At 41.3% G+C, this 23850-nt stretch overlaps 1 protein-coding gene and 2 long non-coding RNA genes across 3 annotated transcripts in view; 1 reads left to right on the forward strand and 2 right to left on the reverse strand.

The window, feature by feature from the left end:
- KCNK1 (potassium two pore domain channel subfamily K member 1) overlaps positions 1 to 3741 on the reverse strand; it is a 28302-nt gene extending 24561 nt beyond the window's left edge. Inside the window, exon 1 of the mRNA XM_030268271.4 lies at positions 3219 to 3741. Coding sequence (XP_030124131.3) covers positions 3219 to 3573 — 355 coding nt within the window. The 5' untranslated portion in view covers positions 3574 to 3741. The remainder of the gene's footprint in view (positions 1 to 3218) is intronic.
- Positions 3742 to 4051: 310 nt separating this feature from the next.
- On the reverse strand, positions 4052 to 4405 carry LOC140683741 (uncharacterized). The gene is made up of 2 exons (XR_012055121.1): positions 4307 to 4405; positions 4052 to 4206 (listed from the first exon to the last, which is right to left on the reverse strand). It is a non-coding gene; the product is annotated as an uncharacterized lncRNA (long non-coding RNA).
- Positions 4406 to 5134: 729 nt separating this feature from the next.
- Positions 5135 to 17933, forward strand: LOC140683740 (uncharacterized). Its single transcript, XR_012055120.1, has 2 exons — positions 5135 to 15881; positions 17485 to 17933. It is a non-coding gene; the product is annotated as an uncharacterized lncRNA (long non-coding RNA).
- The last annotated feature ends 5917 nt before the right edge of the window (positions 17934 to 23850 follow it).

The following is a 23850-nucleotide window of genomic DNA, read 5'->3' on the forward strand; positions in this document are numbered from 1 at the left end:
GTAATGCAGTATTCCCATATTGTACCAATATGGGATAAGATGTTAGACTCTGACAGCATGCCAAGATGAGTGAAAACACCACCTGCAAGGGTGAGTGCAAAAAATGACTTCATTTTTATTGCTAGAAATAAAAGACTTTAGTACAGATGGCACCACAACAAAGCCAACCATAAAGAACTGCTTCAGTATAATGATTTGATGGCATCTAGCACTGAGACAAGCAGACCATAGATGTGTGTCAGGTATTAATTACAGGGAATTTCCAAGGCAGACACTACTTAAATGCACGCAACTGTATATTCTTAGTGTTTAGGCTGTCAATTATTAATGACCAAAGTGCTTCACCTAACACATGGCTCATATAGCATTCTGCACAACTGCTTAAGTTGCATAGGGAGGAATAAAGTCAGAAAAGAAACCTGCTGCCTGTCACTGCTACAACCTGCTGAAGCCTCACCACCAGTCCATTTCACTGCCCTTTGCTTGTCCGTCCTTCAGGCAGCTTGTGACAGTCCTGTGACAGCCCATGTGCACAGCAATATTAATTGCTTTCAAGTAGCAGTTTGCCTTATTCTGCAATATCCTTTAAGGTTTTTTTTTTTTTTTTAATTCTTAACTGGCTTTATAATTTTCTTCAAGGATTTTCTCTAGCAAGTAAGAAGCCAAAGACTATAATAAGGACAGGAGGGAACAAGAAAAGTCAGGGTTGCCAAATCTAAACACTTCCACACATGCTCTATATAGAAAACTGAAAGGCTATGATAAAAGCCTTGTCCTCTCTACAAGAGGTAGGTGTGCATTTATTTACATATGAGAGACAAATTCAGTCAGCTGAACATAAGGAACATCCAGGTGCTCCCTGTAGTTTCAATTACACACAGAAACAACCCTCAGCTGGCACCACCAGTAGCAGGGCTCTCTTTTCTGCTTTTGCCCTTACTATACTTAGAAAAGGGAGGGCATTTCAGGCATACACTTTATAACAATACAGCATATTTTATGTTAAACACTTCTGAACAACTGTTTGAGGTGGTCAGGCAGGTTCTTCTGCTTGTCGTCCCTTTTAATGACCATTTTAAGAGACTTGAAAGATTTCTTGCACAGGTGCAGAGTCAATTGAGGGGGGAAAAAAATGCACCTCACCAGAAATACCTGTGCTCTGGGGAGAATTTGAACAAGCATTGGCCATACTGTACTGGTTTGTATTTATACTTGTGTACTTGTAGAAACTCTAATTTATATTAAATAGGGATTAAGTGCAGCTGAAGGCTACTGCATAAAACAAGAAACAGATGGATTTGGTTAAAAAGGGCCCAAGTCAAATCAGACACAGAAGGAAATACCACCACTTGATGCCTGGTCTATTACATCAGTGATGACTGGATGACCTCAGTTTCTGAAGCTTACAAAAATAATGAAAACGCACAGCATACATGTCAGACCTCTGGGTTTTCTGTGCACACGCCATGTAAGGGGCATTTTCCAAAATTTGGACAATTTGGTACCTTGCATCTTCTTCCCTGGTAAGGCCTCTATGACCAAGCCAGCTAAACATGCAGGGCCGGGTTATGCCTTGCCCTTCAGCAGACACGCAGGGGGAAAGAGATATCCTTGCCTGAGCTGTACTACTGAAACCAAATATCCTGAAGCTGTGTATCAGCAGGAAGTGTTAAGGTGTTACCAACTCAGACCCAGCCCCACTGTCCCAACTGTGAACATTTTTTGACTGAGGCATTAAAAAAAATTAATTTTTTTCATTATTTTAATGTTACTACATTACAGAGAAATTAACTTGAATATTAAAGTAGCTCTTGGACAAAATAATTTACATTTTATAGTACCTAACAGTATAACTGATTAGAAATGAAAAAAAGCAGGTCAATTCAGCTCTTAAGTTTTAAATGCTTTATAGCTTTACTGAAAGAAAAAAAAAAGAAAGAAAAAATGTGGGTGCTGAAGTACTACCATAGTTCTGTGCTTTTTTCATCAGTAGTATTCCTATATGTTGATTAATGCTTGGAAATTTATTCACTGAAAGCATTTAACTGCTTTAAATGTGTCACTTTCTCTCTTCTTAAAAATTCTGGTAATTAAGAAGTGAGGAGGTGTTGTGGAGACAACCATACCCCTATTTTACTTTTTAAAAACACAGCTTCCTTATAACCTTAATCTGTATACTCAATGACAACTATTTTATAGGACAAGCATTGCCTGTTTGAGATCAGTCAGGAAGCAGTAACATATGATTAGGTGAGCAAATTATTAAATGTCACTATTAGTATCAGCTGATTAAATTTCCCATAATAGAAGGAGTGCTAACTTGGGGGCAAGGAGGAAAAAAAAAAAAAAAAAAAGTCACAGTGCATCTTTTACAGTAATATCAATGTTCTATCAAGAGACAAAGCCCTCTCTGGTTGAACAAATTTTAGGGTGATTATTTTTAAAGCTTTTTTTTTTTTTAATGTGACAAGCCCTTATTATTTGTGTCAGTGACCTGCATTCAAATCACTAAAACCAAAACCCAGTTTCCCAGCACAAATGCCTGCACTCATCCTTTAGAAGGCTGTCCACTATGATGGTACATGAAATGCAACTACTGTAAAAATAAGTGCTTGTAAAAACTATGGTCAGAGGAACGTTTCCTCGAGGTTTTCAAAACACCAATGCAAACTGTCGTCTGGAAGAAAAGAAGCATTATCTTTCAGTCACTCATTTACAAATATTAAATGGAAATTGACAGTAAAACATATAAATGAAATTTAACTTCATTATAACCAGGTTAGCAGTCCGTCCCCCGTCCATCCGTGTATGTGTACCCCCCAGGAAAAAAAAACAGCCAGAAAAAAAAAAAAAAACCAAACCAAAAAACAGAGGAGAACGCAAAGGAGTCACCTCTAGAAGCAATTAAAAGTTCAAAGAAAGAGCCAGGCATCTCGCCGGATTTTCGAAACCGCCAAGATTTCAAGGTGGGGGAATTGGCAGCCCGGCTCTTGGCTGACGGGGGGTCAGGCACGGCTGATACATCCCACACAATGTGCCTGTGGCACGGAGAGTTTGGGAAGTACGGCTCCCTCCAGAGACCCCTCTCGCCAAGGCCGCTCCGTGCTCCCGGCCCCGGCCCGCAGCCCCGGCCGCTCACACCGGCCCCGCCGCGGGGCCCTCGGGGGTCCGGCCTCCCCGGAAGGCCTCCGGCAGCGGGCGGACCGCCTCTGCCTTACCCGTGGTGGAGAGGACGGTGCTGGCGAAGAAGAGGGAGGAGGTGAAGTCCCAGTTCCAGTTTCCCGAGGCGTTGCTGAGCACCGAGACGCCGTAGTTGCTGGCCTCCAGCACCCGCATCAGGAACTGCTCCAGCTGCTGCTCCGAGAGGCAGGCGTGCTCCTCCAGGAAGCGCTGCTTCAGCTTGCCCAGCTCCTGGCGCAGCAGGTCTTCGTAGGGCAGCTCCACCGAGGAGAAGACCACGGCGCCGAACACCAGGTAGAGCAGGTAGCCCAGCACCAGCAACGCGAAGCACCAGGCGGAGCGGTGCTGCTCCACCAGCCGCACGCAGGAGCTGCCCGCCAGCGACTGCAGCATCTTCCCGAGCCGGGGCCGGCTGAGCCCCGGGCCGGGCCGGGCCGCTGAGGGAAACAGGGCAGGGGCAGTGCGGCCGCCGGCTGCCCCAGCGCGGCCGCTGGCTGACTTTGAGGCGCGGAGCGGCGCTGATGTGGCGCTCACGTGGAGGCGCGGCGCAGGTACCGCGGCGGAGGGAGGGACGCGGGGAGGAAGGGCCTCCCCCTCCTCCTGCTGCCGATGCTGCTCCCGCCGCCTCCTGTTGGGACGCCGGCTCTTTCTCTCCCTGCTGTTCCTTGTCTCCGAGTAACGCGTGGAATCCCCCGCAGGCGCTCAGAGAAGCCGACCCGAGAGCCTCCCCCCGCCCCGCGCTGCGGCGGACGTTTATTCATTCCGCTTTCCGCACAAAAGCCTCTGGAGATTTCCTTGCCCCGCTGCTCCCCGGCCCCTGCCGTGAGGATCCCCCAAAACAGCAATTCCTTCCACTATTTTGTTGGCGGTATTATGCTTTACTTGTTTATTCATTCATTCACGTTTTAACGCAGAATAAGGTGACGCAGTGTGAAGCAGCAGGCTGAATTTCATTTAGTGCAGGATGTGATGAGTTCAAGGAGAAACCCAGATGTCAGGTGTTAAAGTCCTCCCTCAGGTCTGTAACTTCAAAACGGGGCCTGTTTGGGGGTGCGGTTTGAACCAGGTGACCTCCAGCAGCTCCCCAAACAAGCTAAAGGAGTCTTTGCTCTTGTGAGACGCTTACTTTTTAACAGTGTGGAGTGCCTGGCTAGTGCTCAGAGCCACATCCACGGTGAATACAAATGCGCGGTGCAGCCAGCTCTCTGTGGAGCCCCAGCCAGAGATCTTCACAAGTTTAGCTCTGAATGCTTCTTTCTTCATCCATCTTGAACTCCAAACCAGCAAACACACTGTAAACTTGCCAGTTGAGGCTCCCCACCAGATGAAAAGCAGCAGTAAAAAATTACAGCTTCCCAAACTATCCCTTAGAGTGAATAAAGACAGCTTCTAGTAAAGGAGGGAGAGAGAATTCCCTGGTCACACAGTTCTGCCACGGCCCTTCCATCTCTCAGCTGATGGCAATTTATACAGACGCAAAGGAGTAACTTGCAAATTAGAAATTTACTAGGGCTGAGCCAGGAAGTTTGGACCGAGTAAATAAAATCCAGCAACCTATCTTAAGCTGTGTGGTACTGCTCTAAGCTTAAAGGACTACTGTGGGAAAATAATAGAAAAATGAAAGGCAAAAAAAAAAAATATTTCAGGCTAAAAACTTAAAATGATATGTCAACGTTGCCTCTTATACAATAGCTACATGAAGCTATGGGGTAAATCTGGCCCGACAGAACAGCTCATCCAGTTCCTGTCTATTCCCCGATGCCAGCCACAGCTGGGTCATTCCAGGGCTTTCAGCACATCCCCCCACCCCCATGTTTCATTCAAATGTAAATATGCTCTTACATACAAACAGCAGCTGCTTGAATGGTTGGTCAGTAGAGCACTGGGGAGATGTGGGAGGTACACAGGAGACAGGGTTTAGCAGGCAGACTCTCGATGACGTTCTGGGAGAACACATGAGTGGTGTTCGTGATAGGCAGTGGTCATGTTTTTCCTATAAAACAGAATTTTCCCAACCTTCAAGCCAAATATTTGTTTAAAGGTTAGAAAATGTTTGCCTAAGAACACACCTCTCTTCAGTTATAGGATACTGTGGCTGGGTAAGCTGAATCAGCCTCCTTCAGTTTTCCATTTTTATGAATCAGTCACTCACCATTTTTAGAAGGCTCTCACACTTGGAGGCTTGTTAGGCTGAAGAGAAAAGGAGGACTCTCTGCTGAACAGAGCCTGCAATACTCTCCTAACTCAATTTTTATCTCCAAAGCTTTTTAGAGGCATGGGCTGAGGGGAACAATGGTAGAGTGTCACAGCTGTGTCACCAAAGCATTCAGTTCTTGGTTTCAAAGCAAACATCTGTACAGTCTGAGTTTTACCCACCATTATTGATATTCATATTTTAACTCAAAGCACTTAACATAACTAGTAACTTAATTATAGATTTCTTTGGGATAGGAAGGTGTCTTCATATTCAGTTTTGTGATTTTGAGTGATTGTATTTGCCATGATAGTATCACATGTGAATGCAGTTATGCATTCCAGCTTCATTCCACAGCATGCTATATTCAATTTTCATGTTTTGCTAATCAAAGATTAGGCTAGTCAGGGATTCATCAGTGTACTGAATTCCGTGTTATGTCCTGTACAACAGAACATCACAACATGCTTCAGCAGGAAGTGACTGAAATTGGGGAGCAGGCTGTTACAGAACAGCCTCTCCCCAGCAGAAGTTTCATTCTACAGTGATCATCCCTCTCAACAAAACTTTAATCCAGTTAATAAAGTGTACAACATCATCACATTGCTTGTCTACCAGCAATGCTCTGTGGTGACTGGGCTCCTTGCTGTTGGAGAAGTCCAGCTGCAAGCAGAGTGAAGAAACACACTATTGGTATTACTGGTGCTCTCCATTGCACAAAACTCTCTCAGAGCTACAGAAAATGCAAATACAAGCTGCCTGTCTACAAGGGCAGAAGAGAAGGCAGACATTCTAATCCACCATAGAACTGAGACAGAAACCACAGTTATGTCCTGGGGTGCTAGAAAACCACAGAGAAAATTAGTAGTCTCCAACTCTGCTACCTAGGGAGGTAGGACAACTCCCCTATCACATCACTGGGCTAGCAGCTTCTGTGGCAGAATCCAGAGGCTGAGAAAACCCTCTCTTGTACATAAGAAGTGTAAGGTCCTTTCAGAGCTGTATGAATCACTGACGTTTTCTATTGGGAGAAGTGAAATTGAAGTAAAGAAGCTTTGTGTTCTTCTCTGAGATTTTTGGTTAAGTAGAATAATCTTAAATTACAGAAATATTTCCAATGAAATGCTGAAGGGCTTGAGACATGAAAAGATAAGGAGGTAGTGGCTAGAGGAAGAGGACAGCTTAGTTGCAGACAGCGACCAGAGAGGGGGATCACTGGACTCTAGTCTTTTGTCCAGTGACTGAAAATGACAATAGATAAAAATAGTAGCCTCAGTGAAAAGTAAGAATAGCTCACAGCAGTGCTCCAGTGCCCAGAGCCTGGTCTGTGCTGGGTGGCATAGGCCAAAGAGGAGATTTGACACGGAGGCTCTACTGCTGTGATCGCTGAGTTCTAGTCAGTGAGCAGGAACAAGTCTGGGGAAAGGGAAACACCCATGTTTGGCACCGTTACTAATATCAAGACTATAAAATATTTTCAGCACTAAAAAGAAAACTGAAAATCACTTATATGCACAGAAACTTCAAGTTGACTGAAAGGATGATTTATTTTCCTTTTTTTTCCCCCAAAAAGAGTAGTCTTTTGGCCAGATCACAAAACTTTTTCCATCAGTCTTGGAAGAAAAAGCCCTTCCTCTTATTATGTTGTAGAACCTTAAGTCCCAGAAGCTGGGTAAATAAAATTAGTTACCAGGCAATACTTATCCTGCCAAACCTGTTCTGCTCTGGCATACATGCAGCATGACCTCACAGTACAGAGAGCAGAGGAGGTGGTGGTGAGGAACAGTGGGATGAACCAGGACAGTGTGGGAGGCAGTAGGAACTTAAGTGGGGAAAACGTGAGGCAGTATCAAAGCTGTGTTACCCTGACAGCTGAATATTGAATAGCAGCAGGGAACTGATTTGTCCTTCAGAACCTTTCTTCAAGTTTGGCATGGAGATAAATTCAGTAGTTTTGGCAAATTTGAAGTCTGATCAGTCCTAAATTATGTATACATGAAGAAAGATTGCCATAAATGTGAGATTCTCTGAATTCACTTCTATTAATGATTCTGCCCCTAGAATATTTTTTAAATGAAACTGATAAAAAGTAGAATCCTTCATGATTTAGTCTGTCTGTTAAGTGAAGGCTGGAACATAATACATTTCCTTTTATAGAATAAAATTTTTCTGATCAATTGTTTCTAAATACTCAATTTGCAAGCTTTTGCAGAAGTTAGTGCAAGGTTGGTTAGTGGCTCTAATTGAATGTCATGGCCTTGTGGGCAGGCAGGATGTGAATTTATAAGAATCACCTCCTCACTAACAAAAATGTATTTAAGTTGAGAAGCAGTCAGATGGGTTGCCATGTGTTCTGTTTCCAATGGGTAAGGTGTTCTGTATTGGCTAAATGGAATCATCTCGATTTGGGTCAAACAAAGTAAAACTTATAAAAGTTGAAACAACAGAGCCTGACTTTTCAGGGGAAAAAAAGTAATCTGTGAAGAGTGGATGCAGTCCCATCTTAATTTGGCAGGAGGATGGAGAGGGTATGTATAAGAGAGTGTTTAGATCTTTAAAATTTATCAGCAGCTATACTGGTGTTAGTAGATACATTGCCATGGAAAAAAAAGAGTCAGCAAATTCTGTGGCCATGTTCATGCCATTTCCAACAAAACCTGCCTGGCTAAATTCTACTTGAGAGGGAAGGGAGGAGGCTTGAGATTTAGTGGTTTCCTCAAAAAAAAACCCCTTTTTATGCTGTTTGCTTAATGGTACAACGCTGCCCACAAAGGTTAAGACCACTGATGTGTGATAGCAAAGGAATGAATGTGCCTAGTTTGGACCTATATTTAGGGGAAGGTTTGCATCATGAAGTAGTAGTGTTTAGAATCAAGGAAGTTTATATGCATGGTCAGGCACAATTTCTTTCTTGAGTGAGTCATCCTTGTTCAGTGTAAATATAATTTTCCTTAGAGTTGCAATAAGTATTCATATCTAACCAATGATCTTGCTGTCCAGGTTGAATAACTGATAGATAATTGTTTTATTAAGATAAGCATTTTATGCGGTGGAAAAAGTAATGTCATGTATATTTGCCATTAGGTTTAGCAATGACATTATCCAGAAAGCAGCTTGGTTTCTCTAAGAGATATCAGTCCAATGGGGCTGAGGACTGCATATATGTACATAAATACACATGCCCATGTATATACATATATGGTCTTATATAATTATATATATAGCATGCTTCTTCAAAGTCCTCACTATTATATTCCAAATTGTGCCATATCTTTGTAGAAAGGTAATTACCTGTTATTTGTGAGATTGTGTTAACACTAAAGAAATGTACTAGCTCAGAGAATTCAGGATGTCAACATGACCTTATTAGTGGATTACAGTAAATAAAATTCAAAATTTCCAATAAAGTGACCTTCCCCTCCTAAGTCCTGTGACAGTCACCCAGCAGAATCGGTCTTTTTAATCTCTTGTTCAAGGTGTTGAAAAGACAAATTATATACTTAATACTTTGTAGCGAAAAATAGGAGTTCAAGTCACAAAATACTTTATATCTCTTCCATCTACTCTGTAGAAATTTTTGACCTTCTTCCGCAGCTTGGCAGTCTGCTCTTAAAGGTGGTCATGGTGGGAAATAAAACAATGCATAGCAAAAGTGGGTTCACACAACTGTGGGTGTCTGGGCCTCCATCCTCATCTTATCAGTTCTGAGACCAGTTTTGGTTTTGTGCTAGTTCTTGGGCACCCAGGAAACGATGGTGTCAGCAAAGCCCACCAGCATTCTCTGGGCCAGTTTCAAAATACACAGACTTAGAATGGATTAAACACTAAATCACCTATCTGTAATTACTTTTTAGAGTAGTTGGGTTATATTTCCCTGTTTTCTGGTTTTGGTTGACTAGGGCCTGGTCCCAGTCTTAGTTTAGTGGTGCAATTGGGCAATAGTGTACATCCTTTTACCTCTCTTAATTTTACCTCTCTACAGTTTTGATCAGTGTAGAATTTGTGAACTTGTTGTAAAATCAATTTTATGCAACAGGCTGAGTTGAACTTTTGTTACAGTGGCAGACAAAAACTTGGACCTAGCAGTGGTGACATTTTCTCTAACAGCTCATGCACCCTCTTACCCATTCACAGAAAGGTCACATTAACTTATCAAAACAGCTTTCAGCTTCAGCTTCATTTGACTCTGTGTTCCTGGGCCCCAGCACGTGTACACAGCACAGCACTGCTCTCTGAGGCCTCCTTGCCCTGGGCTATGAGTTTGGATGGAACAATATGTGTATGCTTGGACTGCATGCACATCTCCAGTGTGCTGGGGCCTGGTCTGGACACACTGCTCTTTGGCTTTGCCTTAGGCAGCTGGGCTCCAGCGACTGGAGATGTTTCTGAGGCTGTTATCCTTCGTAGCAGTGAATGTCTTCATGCCTGCAACGCAATAGTTCCAGCCCATAGGAGACCTAGTGGAAAGTGCACATCATCTCCAGGCCAAGATTCTTCACTAAAGTAGGGATGTCTGGTGCTGGATGTAGCTGCCTGCGTGTGGATTATACAGGGGACATACTTAGGATGAGTTTCAGATGCTGCCTAGATGCTGCCCAAGAAGTAATCAGCTGTGGAAGAAGAAGTAGGATTGAAGATCTGGGAAAGGATCTTTTTCCTGCTTTATCCATAGCTGATAGCTAGGATCTCCTGCAGCTTGGTTTTTCAGGACTCTGGGCTCCTAGAGAGCAATACTAGTGAACGGCCCATCTTTGCATGTCTAATACATAAAATACATTCTAATCCAGATGCTTAGGCAACCTGAAAACAACACTTGTGTCTGACCTTGTGTATTTCCTGGGCTGTTTGGATCCTACAGTTTAAAGGAGCTTAATGTTTAACTGTAGGATGGCATAAGTTCAAATGCTTCCCTGAAAATGTCCCAGGAGGAGGATGGAGGACCCGGACAACTTCTTCCCTGGACACAGGCTTTACAGCCAACACATGGTGGAGGGGAGCACTGAAACAGGCACCCTTCTCTCTTCATTTCTGCAGGGCAAAGCTGTGTGTTTCTTTTGTTGGTCCTGACAGCTCAGAGACCTAATAGCTCTTCTCTGGGAGTGCAGCACAAACCAACACACTGTACCAGATGCCCTCAGCCGTGGCATTTATTGCTTGTAGCTGAAGGCCTGCATTACTTTGATGAAGTCAGCAGGAATTACTGCTCCTCAATGAGGAAACACAGGCAAAACCGTATAATCTGTGATACTCCCACCCAGCCATGCTATTTGGACAGGCCCATTTTCCAGGCAACCCTTCTGCCTCAGCAGTGTTAAATTTTAATAAGTGCTATTCATTGCCTCACTGAAACAATGTCTGGAACAGCTCATGGGTACTGTTGCCACATGCACCTGTTATAATGAACACCAAAGCCTATTTCAGTGACCTGAATCTTTTGAAAATTTAGTCCTTTATTTTTATCCACTTAGAGGGAGCATAAGCTACAGTGTCCTACTTTTTCTCAACTGTGTCATCTGACTCATCAATCAAAATAGAGGCTGAATCTTCTTATCACCCACTGACTTTCAATCAACCTAACAAACTGATCAGAAGTACAAGAGAAAGGTTTTGTCACTCACCCCTATACCTTTGCAAATCTTGAGTCATGTGAGGTATTATAAAGTTTACAAAAAATACAATTCCAGCATGGCCAAATCACTCTTCCTTGGAAAGCTACACTTAGATAGAAAGAACATCACAGGACAAAGAGAAAAACTTTAATATGAGCTTTTATACTATTGGGTTGCTTAATTTTAAATATAATACAATAGTATTGTTTTATCCACTTCCATCAGAGTCCACGGTACACTCTTATAACATTTACCAGACACAGAAATATAAAAGATATTTTTAACTACAGGCTGTTAAACAAATGGCTTAAAATGTAGGTCTATCCAGAAGAACCTCTGTTAAAAATGTGGCAAGTTTTTCCCCTGTACTTTAGAAAATGCATGAAGCAGTTTAAAAATAACATGTCACTATCACCTCTACCACAAAAATCTGTTTTTCTTGTTGTTATGGCAAAACAAGTGACAAGTGGCAAGTGTCAGTGACCTGATCCTATTCTGTCTGACTCATGAGACATATATAGGAAACAATTACAACACATGATAAAAGATCATTCCTTCCTTCCTCTTAGAAACTCTTTCCCAGAATCCAGCCTGTGATCCTTCAAAAAGTCTTCAGCCTGGCCAGGAATAAAGAATAAAAGGCTGAAATATCCCACTTTCCAAGGAAAACAGTCCATATTTCCCACTGTGACCATTTGTCTTTTGATGTCTCACACCTGATTTTAAGACAGATCTACAAAAAAGTTGAAAATATGTTAGGTTGGGACCTAGCATTTGCAGCCCTTTTGAACATTGCCAACTGTGGATTTTCTTTTTCTGCTGCATTGTGATTGTCTCTACCTCCCCCACTTCTTTGTTTAAACTAGTCCTACCTGTGCCTCTTCTTGCTCCTAGTTAAAGTCCTCTTCTCCTACATATCCCATGAAGTTAATTTAGGACTATACTTTTGTAAATAGAAAAATGAAATAAAATTAACACTATGTATATTTTTCAAGCTGTCCTTTCATAAATTAAGTCCTAAGCATTACTTCAGTGCAAGCAACTAATGATCAAATCCTAAACCAGGCTGCAGAATCGGCCATTAGCATAGGTTTTCCAATGAAACTGAATTGGTGTTAAATTAATTTTGGGACAACAGATATACAGCTTAGTATTAGGAAGAATGTTGCTAACAGGTTTTATGCTTTGGATGAACCTCTGTTTCCAAGTCTACCAGCTCATTACCTCATCATACACCTCATCAATATAAAATCAATCAAAATATTAATGATTTATATAAAGTTATAACTAATAGTAATCAGATGTATTGCTGCAATGACATTTACTTTTATTTTGTGCTCATTAAGTAAATGGAATTTTTTTTTCTAGGCAGTGCACAGAGAAGGAAAGATGAAAGAGAAACCCTAATATTATTGGTTGTTGGAGTAAAATTTGATATCACCAGTCAAAGGGACAAATGAACAGTTTTCACATTGTACTGATGTCTTCTGTTTCACTGCAGTTAAATTCTCACCATGGGGAGTTTGATTATAAAATACAAAGGCTTTCATATGCTGTGTGCCTACCATACCACATTAAATATAACCTTTGAAAAAGTATTATTAATAGAGTGCAATCTACCTGCAACAGCACAAAACAGTTTTGGTAAACAAAATTAATCTGCTGATGAAATTCATTGCATCCAAAACCTATTACTGAATTGAAAAGGAAATTATTGTCTAGAGAAGTAACTTCTGGGCTGTATACGCTTCTTCAGTTAATCTGAGCTTTGATTACAGTAATATGGTATAAAACATAGTACGTTCCAAGGAGTGAAACCAGAAGAATCAGACTGTAATAAAAGAATGTTTCAGTAAGATTTTTGTGAGAATAGTGCATGGTGATACATATTTAACATTAAGCTTCACTGACACGAAGCATTTAGGTTAGTGCTGAGTAAGCCCCTTAGTCCTCAAAGGATCCTCAGTCCTGTTCCACAAGGGAAACAAGCATGAGAACTCAAGGAGAATATGCAGCAAGCAGCTAGAGGCTGAATGATCTCCTGTCAGAATTTCAGTAAGGACAAATCTCCCTTAGCCAAGATCAGTGAAAGGATCGCCTCAGATGTTTAAAGCAACTAGAAGAGAAATACTATTTGTCAGGTAAAAATAGTTACAAGAATCACACAATGGATGAGGTTGTATGGGATTATATTGATGAAGAAAATGATGATGGTTATTCCTACTATCCAAAACCATAGCAATTTAGTCCTTCATGCTATTATCAAAATTTACCTCATTCATATATGATATTACTGTGCCATAATTACTGAACAACTTAATAATTTTGAGCAGTTTCCCTGCTTTAAATCTCCTGACAGCTTGTGAGTCAAGAAATTCTGTTTTCTGATTTTCTATCTGAAAAATGGAGTCATAGAAACAGAATATCACTTTCTGAAAGCCAGTCACCATGAGATGGGGAGAAGCATTTAATAACATAGTCAGGAGTGCCAGCAAACCACTACTGACATCATTAGGAGTTGACATGTAGAGTTGATAGCAGTACATTTTTGCAATCTCATGAAGGACTTGCCTGCCTCCTAAACCGCTAATCCCCAGTGACTGAAGTCCCTGCATGGAGGAGAAAGCAATGAAGGAATCAGTTGCCTGCTGCCTGGAAATTAAATCTATGTGCAAAGCAGATTTTTCTACAGAAGGTGGAAGGGATTTCCAAGCCAGCCTCTGCCAGAAAAGTTTCGTTCCCTGGCAGTGTCTTACCTTGCTCCTTCTCTGGGCCATACTCTTTACCTGTCAGTAATTCCTGCAGGATTTTCTGAATGCTTGTATGCATGCAGCCATGTCCGAAACTCATCCATGCCCCAACTGCTCTGATGCCAGTCACCATCAGCCCTTTCTACTTCACACCATCCCCTGCTAATAATTCCACAAACATTACCCCCCACTAAAGAACAACAGTTGTTTCCAGTTTAAATAGCAATGGATGAAGAATCCTATTGGTGTGCAGTCCTTACTTTCCAGCGCAGCACCTCAGGCAGAGCTGGCCTGAGTGACTTCCTGTGGTGTCCAGGCTGTGGTGGAAATGCTGGATATATGCCAGGGACCCTGCAGCTGCTGGCTTGCTGCCTTCTCCCTCATGTGGCTTTATGTGTCTCATGTATGGTTTTCCACAGGCAAAGGGGACAACAGACCTGAAGGACAATTGCACAAAAGAACCTGTAACATCTCAGGAAAGCCAAGAGTCTTGCAGTTACTTCCCTAAATGCCAGTTCTGAAACTTGAAAATAGACATCCCGGAATTTTTAGCCACAGGCTTCTTTCTGCTTAGACATTTCCATTCATATTCTGTGATAGATAGACATTATTTTGGGATAACAAAATGGGCTATTACCACAGGATCATATATATTCTCCCTGTCTTCTGGGAAGTTCAGGCTGAAAGATAATCTGGATGTAACTATCCTAAAACATTAAACATTTATGAAAAATATTTATCACAGCATCTTACATACAATTGTGCAATATACTTTCGTGACTTTGCTCCCAAGGCGCTTATTTTAGATATTAAATTGATGAAAAATGGTGTGTTGCTTTGAAGCAAGAAAATATCTCTCCTCAACCCCCCAGATGAACTCCCTAAGACATATTTCTTCTGCTTCATGTTAAAGCAGAAAGCTGCATTTCCACCTCATCATTTTATATTGTAATGCTTCTGGTTATGAAAATGGAATAATCAAAAAAGCTATTTTTAAAATAGCTTCACTAAACTATAGAGGAAATTATATTGTCTGCTGAGTTAGAAAATCTGTCTATAATTAGATTTAAATGTCGCTCCTTTTGGTGCATTTTAGCATTTCGGCAGGCCGTAGTCCTTACGAAGTATATAGTTCCAGATTTTAGCCTTTCTCTTTTGAAAATTATGACCCTGTGGCATACTTTCAGGAGATTATTCTTTTTTATATTAGCTGTAAAAGGTAATCTAATAGGTGATGCAGTCTCATTCCTGTGCCATAATTTGTTTTCATTTGTTTTTCTCTATGTATTGTGTGTTGTAAGATTGTGAGGAAAATTTTTCATCTATAGCTAAGGATAGTACAGAATTTTGCTTTAAATGTCTCTATTTTGTATTTTACAAGTGATGCTTATGTATATGAAGTGCTATTTACTCTACATAAGGAGCAGTGGAATTTCAGTGATAGTAGTATTGTTTCTCATTCTGCAACCTTACTGTGTAAATAAAGAAACAAAGTTATTAGTATGAAAGATATTTGTATAGCTGTCATTTTGCAGAAGAAATGCAAACTGACCAGCTCTTGCTGGGTTTTTTTATTGCCTGCAATAATGCCATCACTTACTCATCCACCTGTCGTGGCTGTTTCCAAATTGAGACTCATTTTCTGAAAGCTATACTGAAGAGCAAAAAGTGACTCCTAAAGAAACTGTTGACACCATATTGTTAGTTCATCTGGTTATCAAGACATTGCTATGCTTTAGTGTCTTCTGGGTACACCTACATTATATAGGGTATGTATAGGGTGGAGAGATGGAGAGAGGAGGGGGACACACAAACAACTTGTGGTGTCCCCTGGCCATCTTGCAGCTCTGCCATGTGTCCTGGTGGTGTGTAAGTAGTTGCTGCAGTGCTGGCAAGCCTCCATGATCCTTTCTTCCTTGTCTTCCAGTCCACTTCTAACATTTGACCAGCTCGGATATGTTCCCCAAATCTGCCTCTGAGCAGTGACAGGGAGGGGAGAGAATGGGGAGTAAAGGTGCACAAGGCCAGATCATCAGCCAGCATTGAGCAGGGGAAACAAGACCAGCGTAGATGGTTTGTCACACCTGCAGTTCTGATGTGGATGCCTTCATCTTAGAGAAGAGTAGAGCTGACCCTCGCCTCTACCAGGTACACCTTGTTCTCAGGTGTTCAACCACTGCTGGATTTGTGTTTAAGTCAATTGAAGTATTGTGGAAATACAGTGGAAATATTTTCCTTTCGGGACTTCTGATTTTCAGAAGATATAGTTCCCCTTGTTAGCTAGAAATGAACTGTAAAAATCACACCTCAGCCCAGATGAATTCTGACTGTACTTGAGATTTTAACCTAATAAAACTGTTAACTTTAAACTCTGGCATAAAAAGAAGAAAAAGGAACAATTTTTACATTATGTAGGTAAGGTAACATTTCCCATTTTGGCACCCTTTGTACCACACAGTGTTGAGTTCAGACATTTCAAATCTTAATTTGGACATATACATGGACTTCTACAAACTTGTGATGTAAGTAGAGCATGATTTCCAGCGCAGGTGACCTGGCTTGCCTGGCTCTCCTTGCTTACCAGCCATGGGGCTGGTGAAACAATGCAATTTCTTTTATCAAAAAGTCCTGACTCCAAAGATCTGTCACTGCAAACAGTCATGGGAGCAAATCACATGCGAGCCTAAAAAATCAATATTGAAGAATAAATTGAACTGTAAAAGCATGTCTGTCTGGTTATTTAAAAATAGATGAACAAAGAAAATGCAAAGCACATGAAGCAGTCAAGATATTACTCAAAGGCTGAAAAATTGCAAAGACATTTCCCTTCTAGAAACAGCCTAGCTCAACATCCTCTGAAATCAGGAACATGGCTTGTTCCCATGACTTTGAAAATTTTCTCAAACACATAATTTGTGTCTTCCCACAAAGAGATTGTAGTTAATTTCCTTTTTTGCTTATGTGCTCCTACTAAGGCCCATTGATAGTGTCCACATAAGACAAAGGGAAGGGTCTTGGACATGGAACAATTCAGCCTTCAGGCCATGAACTTTCAAGGAAATGGCACACAGCAAATCCATCAACAAACAGTGAGCTGAGATTGTCCTAAGAGACCTTACTACATTTGCAGAATTATAGACACATTCAAAAGGTTCTACTGAATATTGCTATCAAACCTCTGAACTGTTACAAGCATCTTTTGGTGATACTTTTTAGGCTTCTTCTGACATTCTACAGAAGGTGCAGTTTTCCTTTAAACTCCATAGGGTACTTCAAAAGTCTGCAAGGGTTATAATTTTCTAGTAAATATCATTGTATCAAACATTTCTTTTAAAATTCTCTTTCAAAAGAAAAAGTAATGAAAAACAAACAAACAATAAACACTTAGAAAACAAGGTTTTGATTATCAAGACAAAGTGGAGACAGCTGAAAAAAATTAGTATATGTGAATATAGTGAAACTCAAGTGTTCATAAAGAAATTAATGACATTAATGAAGCACTAACAGGGTCTACAAATAATTACACGTTAAAAGCTTCTAAAAGTGACACTTCAGTTGGACAAACATCTCTTGACATCTAGATCCATAGGAATAAACCTTTCTGGGTGCCATATCAGAGTCAGCAGTTTTTCTTTAGAAACTAACTTTAAAATGCTAATAATTTTTAAATAGTTATCTATGAATTATTCCTAGAATTATTCTGTGCAGCTGCTCCATTTCTCATTTCTTCTGGGGTTGTCTTATTGGGTAGGGGGAAGCTGTAAGCTCCAACTTGATCAGTTGTTCCTCAGAACCTGGCCAGGGGATTCATTATGGGAAGGGCTGATCTGATACCAGTTCCCTAAATGTTGTGCTTGAGTCAGCTCCTGGCTCAGTGGTTATCAAAAGCCTGAAGAGGTTTTCCTGAAGAAGCTGAAATAAGCGAGGTATGTTAGCTTGTTTTAGAAGAAGTCCACCCTGCTTTTAATGAGCTAATTACCCTGCAGTCTTATTGCTGATTATGCTTTTCTAATGCATTGTGCAATCTGCTGAATCTAGAGGCAGAGCAATTATGACACCTCAGGTTCATTTGTGATTACAGTTTGTCACTGTGTAAGCAGTGACTGTTCTCACATCTCACATTGCATCAGAGAAACTCAGAGCATTTTATGAACACTGAGAACAGTTGGAAGAATATATCAATTATTAATAATATACATCCTTATGTTTGAACATTATATGCTGTCTTTTCCTCTCAGTATGTTTTCCAATATACAAACACACTAACAGCTTAATTTTCTGTGGCACTGTATAGAGTATATGATCAATCTAATAGTGTTTAGGTAGAAAGCAAAACTATGGTTGCTAGAGAAAATGGCATAAACTGCTCTGAGATGCAAAAAGTAAATACTCAGAATTTGGCTTAGGATATGGAAGCTAAAATCTGCATACTCTTGGAAATGAAATAATGCAGTTTTTAATGGCTGCGGTGTCAAGGTTGTGCCCTTATAACTGTTTAAACACAACTCCTATTAGCACCAGTCTGGATTTTATGTTAACACAAGGTCAGAGAGATGAGTCATGCACAGAGCAGTAATAGCGGATCACTGAACCCACACCCGGGTGAGTGTCCTCTGCACTAGCTGGGCATTAATGGTGTGTGACCCCTCTGCTTATGGTGGCACAACTGAGCACTCAGCAGGGACAGGATGGATTTTCTTTCTGTCTGCAGCAGAGAGCACGACCTTCCATCCTGGGCCACACAAAGGATGGGCAAACGTGCGGAGAAAGGGCAAGGTTTAGGTAGGGACAGGCAGCTACATCACTCTGCTCATTCTTGGACTCTGTGCAGTAGATAAGGGTTTTGGATATGGAAAAATAGCTGGTGCAGGGGTTTGGCACACATGTGAGAGAAGGCAGCCATCCTGGCACCCTGCAGTGCCAGAAATGTTGGTGCTGAGGCAGGGTCAATTTGGTACCTGTGTGAGGGTGTGTGCCAAAGAACCTGCTGGCTAATGGTAGGATGATTGAGGCAGAAGGAGTCTAAGTATTTTTGAGTAGTTGTGCCACTAGCTGGTAAGAGAGAGGATATTTTACAGGCAGAGAACTGAGACAGTGATGAGGTGACTAAATTAAACCCGAACATGGGAGACAAGCAAGAAATGAACTAACGTGTCCATATTCCCTGCCCAGGTTCTTAAAGCAGACAGTGTTACATGCTCTACTTTTTATCTCTGCCTTTGTGAGAGGCTGTCTCTGTTGAACAGTGTGCACTGCTTTGCATGCTAACAAAATACTGTGCATGATGAAAGGCTCAAAGCCAATCACTGTAGCAGCCTTACTTAAAAATGCAATTAAAACCTTAGAATGAGTTACTGTTAGCCAAAGGGGCTAGGAGAAACCTGAAGGTTGGCCTGGATAGGCTTTTTCCCCCTAACATACTGGAGTGGGAATGGAGCTAGAGAGATAACACAGCAATTAAAAATGAGAAATTGATGAAATTAATGATGAAAATGGCTGTGAGAGGCTGAACTTTTTAATTTTTTTTAAATCTGTCTGTAGTATATTAAAGAAAAGAAGTTTGAATAATCAGAAAGTCAGAATGATGCTGTAAAATTAATTGCTAATTAAGAACACAGAAAAAGTAAATTAAAAATGTAAAATATATGAGGAAATGGCTACAGTTATACATATCTCTAAGGAGCCAGAGGAATTGTGGTGTGTGAATGGATTTGATGGGGTGCTGTAGGGTGTTTTCTTCATCTAGGTTTATGTACCTAAAGGCAGTGCTAAGTTACAAGACTCACCCTTCTGTAGTCACGGCAAGGGAGTCACTTCCAACACCACAACAGTCCATAGAGAGACCAGAACAAATCAAGTGTTTTTAGTCAGGGATAGATATGATCAAACCTAATGTTGATAATGCTACTGCTTCACTCAGTGTTCTTATCACCAGGACTTTAGAGCCTTACTGATATTGAGTTCACACTGGCTCTGTACCTTAACTCCATCAGCTTCCAAAGGAAAAAAGGAAGGAAACTCTGAGACAGAAATGAGGCATCTTCAAAGGGTAAAATTGCCACTTCAGTTACTGAACCAGCACTAAGCTGAGAAGGGTAAACTTCAAAGGGAGTGAAGCCTCTTTTCTCCAGCAGCTGGATGAAGCAAATATGACACATATCAACACAGATAGAGTTTTTTTTCCAAATCCAGAGCTGAGAAAACATCTTTCATGCATCTAAAGACTTGGAAATCAAAATTGATTCCCTCTCAATTTCATCCTTGTGCTTTAATCCTTTAATCAGAAATGATCCCTGGCAAGAATCTTTGTCAATAAGAACCCACAGTAACTGTAGAGTTGGTATACCTCAAAAAGCTGCTGAAATTGTGAAAATAGCCAGCAGCAGGACAAGACAGGAAGATATCTAGAGATCAGTGGTTCATCTTTCCATTTTGTACCATCCTTGGCTTCTGCTGAAGATTTATGTATCCTTGATCATTTGCATCTGCTGCCTGGGCTGTGGAAGCGGTGTGGAGTGACTGTGCATAGGGTAGTCTGGAGGGATCATTCCAGTTGTCACATAAGGAAAGCGCTGCTGTGCTGGTGTGAAAAGAGAGAAAACAGCTCTGACAAGCAGACCATGTCTGAATTATTAAAATTCTACCTACCCTGGCTGCTGGAGTCCTGTATCCAGCATTAGTACACCGTGTGCTACAAACAGGTGGCACCAGGGAGTTTAGGAAAGCAAGGGAAAAACTGTTTTGCATAATGTGGGTTTTTTTCTATAAGCTGCTAATTAAAAACAGACATATTAAAAAAAAAAAAACCAAAACAAAACAACAAAAAACAAACAAACAAACAAACAAAAATCCAGCCCCGCAAACCAAAGTATTTTCTTTGCTGCCCTGCCCTTCCTGAGCAGTCTGACTGGGATAGAGTTGTCTGCATGCTGCCATTCTCAGCAGGACATTTTGTCCACCATTCCAGCTCTGCATTAACATCCTAGAGAGGACAGAGGGATGGCAGCTCACTGGCAGCATGTTTCACTGATCATTTTGGGCTGGAATAAGGGTAGAGGTCTGAAACTCCCAATTCAGTCTGGGGATAAGCATAGAGCCTCATCACATTCCATCTCAGCAAATGCAAAAATCATCAGTGGGTAAGACGTGACAGCAGAAGATGACCCCAAGCCACTAAATGGACAAATAATCTATTTCAACTTGTGCTTCCAGGGCTTATTCCCAATGGCCTCCACCCTGCCCATCAAATCAGCTGGAATAAGGCTAGGTTTGTCAAATTCCAGTGGCTTCCCCTGGCTGATTCCTGTTAATGCATGTGTGCAGAGGAGGCAGGAGAAGCTTGAGTGGTATTTTTAACAGCTTTAACCTGCAGCAGACATCATTGTGTCACTGGTAAAGGAACCTGAGTGTACCAGTGTATCTAATTCCTTCATAGGAGACATCACTGGTGAAACACTAAGAACTGTAATATGCACTAAGGGTTTATTAAGTGGGGGCAAAGGAAAGCAGAGATTAATAGCATGAATTTTATGTGGAATTTTATGACACATTTTTTCCTTAGCCTGTTTGCAGTCTTGAACTACAGTGCATCCCATTTGGTATTTTTCAGGCAGCATTTTGATATTTAGTCAGAAGGGAAGACCCACTGCGGGCAAATGAAAGATGAGCAAAATATTTCCATCCAATTCTGCCATGAACACTGAATGGCCACCTATGCATTTCTTGTTCAGAAACCCTGGGGATAAATTTGCATGAAACTGTAAAAATGCACACTGAGAAAACAAGCAGAGCACAAACTGGGAAAAGCAAGGACCACAGCAGAAAGGTAGGATAAACTTGAATATTTTGGTCAGTTTTTTTTTAATACTTTGTGCTTCTTTAGGTAGATCCACACAGTATTTCATCAGCTCCTCTGACCTGGTCTCAGTGTTATGCCTTTGACTTTACTTATTCCCTCTTCTGTCAGCAGAAGATATGGGGAAAAAAGGCCCACCTCCACTGGGTGTGGAATGCATCACTCTCTGCCCTAATGAGGATGCTGTTCCTTGATGTGCTCCCTCTTCCATGTCCTCTGTGTTCAGACCTGCTCTTTTAATGATCATCTGCACCAGCCTCTGAGATTCAAATGAATTCCCCACTCAACTTTCCCCATTTGTTTGTCACTATTGAGAGTTTTATGAAAAAACCACAGCTGACTAACATTATTTTACTCATCCCCCTTTGGCTTTCTGAGAGATGTTAGAGTGGATATACTGCTGCAATGTTACACAGGGGGTCAAATACATCCCCAAGACTTCTACCTGCTGTAAGTAAAAATCATCAGCACTAAACTCATGCATGAGTTCATCACCTGCAACTCTCATTCTGCCTTCAGGAGTAGGTGATATTGAAGCATACAAAAATAAAATTCCACATAAAATTCATGCTATTGATCTCTGCTTTGCTTTAACCCCACTTAATAAGCCCTTCATGCATATTATAGTCCGTAGTGTTTTACCAGTGATGGCCATTATGAAGGAATCAGATACACTGGTACACTCAGGTTCCTTTACCAGTGACACAAAATAAATGAGAAAATTTTAAGAAGAGCTTCTGTTGGCTTTAAATTGCCTGATTAGCACAAAATTATGGCTGCAGTGCACTAAAAAACCTACTCCATAATCACTGTAATTAAAACCTTATGTACTTCCTCCTGTTTCCCCCACAGAGTGGTCATTTGTTAAATTGCCTCATAAGGCTCCTGCATCAGCTTCACATTTCAGCCTGATTTCATGGTGTAATAGGGCTCTCACAATCACTCTCTGTGCTTGCTTGCTTGCAGGTAGGTGTGTCAGCACTTGTCTAATCACTACTGTGCTAACCAGCCAATTCCAGTCAAAGCTTTGGAGGTCTCAGAGGTATTCTGGTCCTGTAATATTTACAACAGCAGAAAACTCTGTGGAGGGAGAAGTTTCTGTACATGCTTTTCCTGAAAGAAATGTAAATACCATCCACGTTATTAGATGTAAAGGAATCCACTCGGAAGCCCAATTAAGCTTTATTAGTCCTCCAGTTTGCCAAACAATTTGTAGGTAACCCGATCATCCCACTTGTACAGTACATTGCAAAATAAGGAAAACAAGGACCTCAGGGGGGCTTCTAAACCAGCCAACTGGATAAATGATACTGTGTCACACCTGCTAAACATCTGTCTAACCTGTTGAAGATTCCCAGCCTTGAGGTCTCCCCAGGCAATTATATGAGCAAACAGCTTTATTCTGCACCGCCTTATGCTACGGCTGAAACTTTGTAGTAGATTAGAGAAGCTCTGTAAAATATGGTTCAAAGCCTGCAGTTCATGGCTGCAGCAATTTTTTTAAAATTTCAATTTAGAGCAGTCTAGGTAAGGCAAGGAAGGTAAAGCAATGCTGCAGCATTGATTTCTCTCAGGGACATGACAGTTGCATAAATGGCTCTGCTAATTATAGCCACCAGCTATTAACAGACCCCACAAAAGCCACAGCAGCACTGCAGCTATTTGGTGCCTGCCACAGTGCATAGCTCTGCCAGCTGAAAGCATCTGTCAGACTTTAGAATTGATTTCCAAAGGTAATGACCCAGCAGGCCCCTGCAATAAACTAAGGGTGCACTTGACTCTGAAAGGTCCTTCTGATGGTGATTTGCTGCCAGAGCACTTTCCTGCAGCACACCTGGTTTTAATTGATGGGACTTCTCAGAGCTGGATCCATTATGCATGACTCAGTTTCAGGACTTTAATCCCGGAGAGGTTACTAACAAAGCTCCCTTAAATTTATTTTGGAAACAGTATGGACCATCCTTGAGACAAGAAATTGCAGACATGAATATGCAGTTCAAATTTATCCATTCAGAAAAGACTCAAGAATGTTGTTGCTTCCTAAGAAGCCAGCAACTATTTTCCAAATTAAATGGGATGGATCAGTGTGGGTAAAAATTATTGTCTTCATACAGATTTTTCACTGCCTAAACTTAAGGCTACATTTGGAGGGATATGTGATAATTTTATATACAGTTAAAAACAGTGTTTTGAGGAGGATTAGGAAATGCCATCCTCTCTCCATTCTCTAGCTTGAGGGAGTGCCAACTGCATGCTCTTTTG

This window comes from Taeniopygia guttata, chromosome 3 (assembly GCF_048771995.1).
Source record: "Taeniopygia guttata chromosome 3, bTaeGut7.mat, whole genome shotgun sequence".
Taxonomy (NCBI): Eukaryota; Metazoa; Chordata; class Aves; order Passeriformes; family Estrildidae; genus Taeniopygia; species Taeniopygia guttata.